This window comes from Antrostomus carolinensis, unplaced genomic scaffold, assembly GCF_000700745.2.
Source record: "Antrostomus carolinensis isolate BGI_N321 unplaced genomic scaffold, ASM70074v2 scaffold30455, whole genome shotgun sequence".
Classification (NCBI taxonomy): domain Eukaryota; kingdom Metazoa; phylum Chordata; class Aves; order Caprimulgiformes; family Caprimulgidae; genus Antrostomus; species Antrostomus carolinensis.
In genome coordinates, this window is record NW_010314780.1 from 1 (window position 1) to 8,841 (window position 8,841).

General features: G+C 41.6%; 1 protein-coding gene across 1 annotated transcript in view; it reads right to left on the reverse strand.

Annotated features, from left to right (window-relative positions):
- Window positions 1-239: 239 nt before the first annotated feature.
- Window positions 240-8,841, reverse strand: part of GPD2 (glycerol-3-phosphate dehydrogenase 2) — a gene marked incomplete at both ends in the record, with an annotated part of 9,416 nt that continues 814 nt past the window's right edge. Inside the window, 4 exons of the mRNA XM_010167762.1 lie at window positions 240-371; window positions 896-1,071; window positions 1,320-1,454; window positions 4,523-4,716. Coding sequence (XP_010166064.1) covers window positions 240-371; window positions 896-1,071; window positions 1,320-1,454; window positions 4,523-4,716 — 637 coding nt within the window. The remainder of the gene's footprint in view (window positions 372-895; window positions 1,072-1,319; window positions 1,455-4,522; window positions 4,717-8,841) is intronic.

The following is an 8,841-nucleotide window of genomic DNA, read 5'->3' on the forward strand; positions in this document are numbered from 1 at the left end:
ATATATAAATTATATAAATGTATTATGTATTTATATACAATTATATATTATGTATTATATAAATACATAAAAATAAAGCACGCTACAGGGAAGGGGAAAAAACAAGAACAGGAAAAAATCTGGACCTCACTAAAGCAAAGGGTTTATGAAGATGTTTCACAGAGTGAGCCAGACCTGCTCTAGAGCCTGCTTATCCCAAGAAGAGAACCAAAGAACAACATGTAGTTTTTTCCACATACCTCAGCTTCAATATAAGGAAATTCAGAGACAAGACGTTTTCCAACAATAGGCCATCTCTTTCCAGTAACTTGGGCTATTTTGGCCACCTCAAAAGCCTTGTCACCGTACGTTGACGCGAGATGCTGAGCCACCTATGGAGTGGGAAACAAGTTCAATATGCTTTTGAAAGCACAGAAGAATATATGCACTTTTTTTTTCCTCATCAATTCTCTTATCACCAATAACAAATAGGATGAAGAGGGAACCAGATTCTGACTGTGTTGGAAGAAACGACCTGTATAGTGAACAGGTCACACCAGCACTAACACCATGATGTATGTATCAATGTGACTGACTAGTGATGCTCCAACTCTTCTGCTACACTGAGATCACATCTGAGGTACAGATTTTATTGGGCTTAAAGGCAGACAGACCCTAGCATGTCCTAACATTTTAAAGCAGGAAACAGTCAAGATTAGGAGGAAGGGAAAAGGGAAGAAAAGAAGAACAATTACTAGAGTTTATTTTTGTTAAAGCTATCTTTGCCCTGGACAGATAATAAGCTCTTATCTGGTTCCACAGACCTCTGTACAAGTTATGCTGGCATGAGATTTAGGGGGAAAACAAAACCCTCCAACAGAGAAACATCAGAGCATCAACAGGAACCATGACTCACCTCACTTTCAAGTCCATAGTCTTGGACCAACCTAATGTAGAGAGTGGGACTCCATTCGTCAGCCCCTTGTAGCTGCACTCCAATGGTTCTACTGGAACCTGCCTTCAGATCGTGTGCCTGAATAGCTGCATCAATGGCGTCCTGCGCCATGGCACGGTAGGTTGTCCACTTCCCACCTGTAACCACACGTTTACTTCTTCATTTGGGGAAAGCAAGTGGAATACACAGTTGTTATGTACTATATATATATTCCATATATCACATTATTCTTACTAGATTTGCTCCAACAAGCTAGTCATGCTACCACTGACAGATCATTACCTCGATAGAGGAACATGAAGGATTACCCTGGAACAAGAGAAGTTTTCAATAAAATACACTGGGGAAGCCCCACAAAGCTATAATTGAAGAGAACTTCCAGTACCTGCTATCGTGACAAGGCCGCTGTCGCTAATGGTAACGACGTGATTCCGCGATATCGACTGCGTGTCTTTGGAGTTGGGGTCTGTGACCAGAGGACGAATCCCACTCCACGCTGCCAACACGTCTCCTCTTCTCACTGTCCAGAACCAAAGAGCAGCCAAAGTCAGCCAGGAACTGATGGGTACTTATCTCACACCCCTCCTGTGGTCTTTGTGGCATTGCCTTTGAGTAGCAGCTGTGAAACAAGGGCTGCACCACACCATGCTCGTCAGTCGAGCAACTCAGAGCTGGAGAAGATCCTCCAAAGTATCGGAGTAAGTTGGGCTACAGAATTAAAACCAAAACTGCCTTGATTGGTATCAATAATATTCTCTAGCCCAAAACAAAGTCAGAGACAGAGAGGGTTATATTTCACACTGGTTAAAAATCCAACAGAACAGAGATATCCTGGGAACTGATCAACCAAGAGAGATTCCACGATCAAACTCACCCATCAGTTAAAAAAAAAACCCAAATACAAAAACCAAACCCCACCAGAACCAAACACACGTTCCTCAGCACCAAGTCTTCTCGTTTGCTTGTGCTGACAGGACAGTCCTTACATCACATTTTAGAAACCAAAACAAAGTTTGTTCCACACGAGTGTAACATTTGCTTTTAGAACTTCAGAGCTTTTTTTCTAGCTTGGGGGTTATTTTGACAAGATTTTCTCTTGACAAGCGATCTTTATACACAGAAGTGCAGTTACACATATACAGAAGGGGAAGATTTCTGGGCAGGGGTGTGGGTGGCTGTAGCACATCCCCAAAGCTTCTACCCCACGCCAGCGCTTGTGGCTGCACAGCAACACAAGAGGGTCCTGCTGACTTGACAAACCCCCCAGCAGACGTCCCCATCGCTCTTACACCACCGCCCTTCCCAGCTCTGCCTTCCCTTCCTCCCCCTGTCACCACTTCAGAAATGTCACCCCACTCCACAAGAAACCTGATTAAATGGCCATTTACTTTTCTTCCCCCTCCTGTGCTATTCCTCTGCTTCCTGCCCAGTTACCAGCACATCCCTAAAGCCAACCCTGACTTCTCAGGAAACTTGGAGGAAGAAAACGTGAAGACATCGAGGGACCACAAAAACCCTAATAGTTGTAGGAAAACACCTGCCTCTGAAAGTCACTTTAAAAATATATAAACCATGGGACCAACTGAGAATTTAATGACATTAATTTTGTTGCTTATTAAATTTGCAATAGAAAAATTGACTGATTTGCTTTACGCTGAAGTCTCTGGAAGATTTTTTATTTTTTTTTTATATACAACTTTCAAATAAATGATAATTGAAAATCAGTAACAGGGTGTAAAAATATCCCCAAAGAACACAAAATGGATTTCAGAAATCAATGGTGCTCTGCCAGCATGTTTAACCTGCCAAAATGAAGTGTTAATCACAGAAATAAGATACCATATTACGTTTATAAACTAATGAAACTAGAAAAAGCAGCATGCGTGACACTATAATTAAACAGTTGGAACACATCCAAGCCTGTGTAAGTTGATAACCCTGGCACTGTCTCTGGCAGCAAAAAGGCAGGTCTGCAGTGAGTTGATATGGCCAGCACAGTTGTTAATTCAATAACAAGCAATCTATAAACACCGCTAATTGCATATGTGAAAAACAGCGGGCACCCAGGTAGGCTTCCTTCAAAAGAATTAAACACTTCCTCATGTACCTCCCCAAAATTACCCTGCAAAACCTCTGTCTTACTCACAGCCTGAACTCTACAGCTACCTGTCTGTCCTGCCTCACGTGCTCGTATCGACTTCTCTCAAGAACCTTCGAGGTACATTTCCTGAAGGTTTTTTTTCTGAACTTTATACAACACAGAGTCATCAATTATCCACTTCAGGAAACAAGTAACCTGGCATTTCCAACCCCTGGACAGCTCGTTTTCCTAATCCAAGGGATGATGGAATGTTCCTGACAGTGATTTTCAGATGTATTTTAATGCTGCTACTACAGCAGAAACACAGAAGCACAAATGCTTTCACAGAATAATTTTTAAAAACCTCACTCTGGAGGAAAGAAGCCTCCCTCCCTTAAACCAGCTCCGAGTCCCAGCAGCTCAGCATCTGCTAACAAACGTGTTCTCAGCTCAGCTACTGAACGGAACAACTGTCACTAAGTGATTTTTATAAACTCCCCTTTTTGCCCATTGTACTTTCCTCTCCCATTGAGAACTGACACTATCAGTTATTTACCATATCAAGAAAAGTAAATTCTAAGAATAAAGTGCCTAGAAAAACAGAAACAAAAACAGACAGGGGAAAAGTCAGAACAACTCTTCCTTCAAAGACAAATGAATTATTTGATGTACTTGCAAGTCCAGAGGAGGCCACGAGGATGATGCGAGGGCTGGAGCAGCTCTGCTGTGAGGACAGGCTGAGAGAGTTGGGGCTGTTCAGCCTGGAGAAGAGAAGGCTCCGGGGAGACCTTCTAGTGGCCTCCCAGTACCTGAAGGGGGTCTACAAGAAAGCTGGGGAAGGACTTTTCATAAGGGCAGTTAATGCCAAAACAAGGGGAAATGGGTTTAAGCTGAAAGAGGGGAGGTTTAGATTAGATATTAGGAAGAAGTTCTTCACTGTGAGGGTGGTGAGACAGTGTCCCAGGTTGCCCAGAGAAGCTGTGGTTGCTCCTCCCTGGAAGTGCTGAAGGCCAGGTTGGATGAGGTTTTGAGCAACCTGGTCTAGTGGAAGGTGTCCCTGCTGATGGCAGGGGGGTTGGGACTGGATGAGCTATGAGGTCCCTCCCAACCCAGACCATTCTACGATTCTAATGTATGACCAGACTGTCCCAGTTATGCAAATCCTTGCACCTGCCACCCACAGAGACCAGGATGACCTGGCTGTGCATCTGGACAGCTAACGCCAGTTAGACAAACTGGTTTGTGAAATCTGAGCATAAAGGTATCAACCAACTTCCATTTCAATAGTCCAAGCAGTGCTGGTGTATCTGGAAAAGCATCGTTTTCTAGCTCTGAAACCTAGAACAAGATGACACTTATGTCCCACTAAGTTCTAGAAACACCCAGATGCACAAGAGCCACCGTTAGCAGAGTCACAGGAGAGCTTTAGCCAGACAGCACTGACCCAAAGTGAATGGCCACAGGCTCACCAGCACCCTCCCAGGGAGCAAGAGCTGACCAGGGTTTACCTTCAACATCAACGCTAAGGTAGTTGCGCACTTCGTTCAAAATGAAGTTTATATCTTCTTCTGTCGGGATGGGGTGGGAAGTAACATCAGTCGGGCTGTCTGTGGTCCCTGCGATAGTCATCTTCTCCCACGGCAGGAAGAAAATCACTCTGCCGTCGCTGGTGGCTGGGTCCAGCAGACCCATATTGTCAGGGCTGGAATCAAGAAGGGACATGGTTCAACACAGGCCAGGCATCACCAGGGATTCTGTTCTTGCACACCTTGTGCCCCAGGTAAAGCATTAGAACATCACCTTTGTTCTTAGGTCAAATGAGTAGGAAAAAAACACCCACCCTCGCCCAAAAAACCAACCAACCAACCGAAACCCATCAGAGATTGCACATTGTCCTGGCCATGACCTGACTTCAAATGGTAGTCTCCGAAGTTGTGAGAACCTTTGATGTGAGAATGTGATGCTCAGATATATAATCAGACTTTGATTTCTTAAGCCAGTTAACAGACCCTAACCTTAAATTGAGCAATGGGGCCTTTGGCATCTCACATCTCCATTCACTCTTGGAAATCTTGCTTGTTGGAATTTCCAATACAAACATTTGGAAACTTTAAAACAGCAATTAATTGAAACTTATTATGGAATAAACAACTGCTTTTAATAAAAAAAAAAAAAATTGGGCAATAATTTATATAATGCCACAAAGGAAAGGAAGGGCTGAAACAGAATGTATGTTAAAATGGAATAAAAAAGAACAGAACCCTAGTTCTGGTTTGATGTGTCTAAGTATACATCAAGAAAAATTAAATATGAAATATTATACTAAGTTATCCATTAGCTGCAGCCTGAACAGAGGACAACAGTAAAGACGTACAAAATCCTGATGACTTTTACAACCTGCACTCACAGTAATGGTGGGGTGGGGGTGAGGGTTAGTAACAGAAACAAAAACTAGAGGAAACAAGAGAACAGCAACACAGAACTCAAGTATTACGAGTACATTTAAACAGCAAATGTCCAAGGATACCGCAGCCTGAGCTTGCTGACCACCTGCCCCTTCAGCAGCGTCCTGGTTTCAGCTGGGACACAGCTAATTTTCTTCTCAGTAGCCAGAACAGCTGTGGTTTAGATTCAGAGTGGGATTCGTTATTAGAAGAATGTTGATAACACGCTGATGTTTTTAGTTGTTGCTCAGAAATCAAGGACTTTTCAACTTCCCACGTCTGGCTGGCGTGCGGGTGCGCGAGAAGGACTTGCACAAGCTGGGCAGGAGCACAGCGAGAGCAACAGACCCACACTGAGCAATGGGATATTCTAGATCATATAACGTTATGTCCAGTACATAAATGAGGGTCAGCCAGAAAGCTGGGCATTTGCTCTTCTGGTATTGGTTTTGGGATCTCTCTTACCCTCTGGGATCACTAGTCAGCAACAAGCTTGGGCTTGGTTGGCGGGTGGTGAGCAACTGCACTGTGCATCACTCATTCGTATATTCTATCATTATTATTATTGTTGCTATTACCATTATTATTTAATTTAATTTCAATTATTAAATTGTTTTTATCTCAAAGTCTCCTTACGCTTACCCCTCCATTTCTCACCCTCATTCCCCAGGGCGGGAGGTGAGCAAGCAGCTGCATGGTATCGAGCAACCTGCCAAGTTAAACCAGAACAAACAACACCCACAGACTCCCAAAGGATTCGGACCAAGAAGTAAATTCTGAGTGCTCCCAGCTCTCACTAGAGCATTCCCGAATAGGGAACTGTGTTTTGAGGGGAAAAAAGGCAAAAGATATCACTCCATAATGACTAACAGACACTAAATGGATGCTAGCTTTCAGAGAATTTTCATTTATTTATGGTAGTGCTACAAACAGAATCAGAAGAGATTCAGTAAAATGCAGAAAACCAGTAGTTCTTTGTGCAGAAAATTTTAATTTATGTACCAATGTTTTCTAGTATAATGTAAAAAAAAAACAACCCCAAAAACACAGGTACAAAACCAGTTATCCTCATCACTTTACTAAACACCTCTGCCTGTATTTCAGAAAACAAAAGGTTTCTATAAACACTCCAAAGTAAACAGCTTTTACATATGTAAAAAATTAAGCTGCCCTCTTTTTTTGTTGTTGATCATTTTTATTTAAAGGAAAGACGTTGACTTTCATTTCAGGTGCTGGAAGTCCTTGTAAAAAAGGACTGCAGCCAGTTTAGCAGTCTTCAAGCTTTGCAGCTATTGCTGGTAATGGAAGGAGGATATAGGAAGGATATGGAAGGAGGCCAGCAGGGATATATTTAGGGGGTAATAAGGACTATCAGAGGGATATAATTCAACGGACTCAAGTAACTACCAAAACAACAAGCTCAAGGTAGACAGAGACCAGCTGGGATATGAATTACCTATTTAAGAGAGCTGCAAGCTGAATCACTGAGTATTTCATTTTTAGGAAGTCTGAACTGATTACTGAAGGTAAGTTTTCAATATCTGGAAAGGCTAGAAGAGAAGCTGAAAATTTCATATACAGCATGTATATTAGAACGTTTTTTAGATGATATTTATAGACAGCTTAAGCATACAGTTGGAGAAGTACAATTTAATAGGGGAAGTCAACACAGATTTGTGAAAGGTAAATCACGTCAGACAAATGATTACTTTTTAAAATGAAAAAGTTATTGATTTAGAGACAGAGGAAACTAGAGATTTAATATACGGTATCGGAATATTCAGAAAACTTTAGACATTTTCTCAAAAGTATGATTTTTTTAAAGTGTGATTTTGTGAAAACTGTTAAAAATAAGGAACAGAAACCAGTAAAGACTTAAAACTAAGTTTGACTACAACACCTCTGGACTGAAGTGTTTTCAATTAGATGACACTGCAAATAACGAGAAGGGATGAAACATTTTTCCATATGTTCCATATATTACTGAATTAATGACTAGTGGTTATCCTGAGAAGCTCTCTCTCAATCTCCTCTTGCTGTGCTTGTTCCATCTTATATAAATAACTGAAGAGCCTCCACAACCTAACTTAAAATAAGGTGTTTCCCACCGAACCCAAGTGTCCTAACACCCAAATATCATCTGGCTGTTGTAGGACTCCAGAGGCATTTGACCAAAGCACAACAAAGGCAGCTAAAGAGCAAACGGGTGACTTTCCACAGAGTAGAACTGAGGCTTAACAGACAAGATAACCTGGCATCTGGAATGCAGAGCACACAGGAAAATTCAAGAGTGACTGAAAACATCTGAAATTTGTCAGAAGGGAGGGGAAGGAAGTATTGCCTTCATAGACACAATTGAGGCAAGAAGCCTGCCTGACAAAGGTATCCAAAACCCTCCCTCATTTTAATAATATTTATCTCTCATGCAGATAACGTGCTTAAACAATAGGGAATGAAGGACACTTACTGCAGCTACTGGAATAGGTGTGTGGATACTAAAAATAGAATTAGTAAGAGGAGGAACACTGGGACTATTAACAAAGAACAGAAATGAGTAAGACACTCACGGGAAATGAATGCATTAGGTTAACACTAGTTTTACAAAATCTTTACTATGTTTGTATCTAAAAACCTCTGTCTGTTATAAACTTTTCATTTGTGTGAGTCTGGGTGGAAATTCTCTAAAACATCTACCACAGCAATTCCCTACATTTCCAATTAAAATTATTAGGTTATGACACAATAAATAAATCAGAGCCCTCATGCACAGCAAGCCACCTTCTGCTTTGAACTTACAAAGTGATTCAAAGTCTTTAAAAAACTTTCCATGTTTTTGCTGTAGGACCATAAAGTCAATCACACATCTGCTTCTCACAGTATACGAGGAAGCTGGGATTACAACTCATGTCTCCACGTTGCTAGTGCTTTAAATCAGCTATCAGGTCATTTTCCCATTTTTCATACGGAAAGACACCAGGAAAAAAAAACCCACAATCAAAAACCAACAAACAAAACCCACAAAAACACACCATGCACAAAAAAACACCAAAAACCAACCCCAAACAACCCAGAATGCAAGAGTGATTTTATGCTAGGCCAAAAATGCCCCAATTTGACAGTCCATGGTCATGTTCTATCGGGACAGCTCTGGCAAAACCATCATGTTGTGCACGGGAAGTCTGAATTTATATCCACAGAGGAGTGCAATGATGGTATGGAAGTCATTCCTGTAAGTGCACTGTATCAACAGGATTGGGCTAAGTCTATAAATGTGAATTTCCATTAGGATGCTAATGACTTCAGAAACCAAAGGTAATATTTGAGCTGCCACCGACAAGGCTTACTTGGTAGAAGGGGATTTGATTTAGCAGCAGCAAATAGGG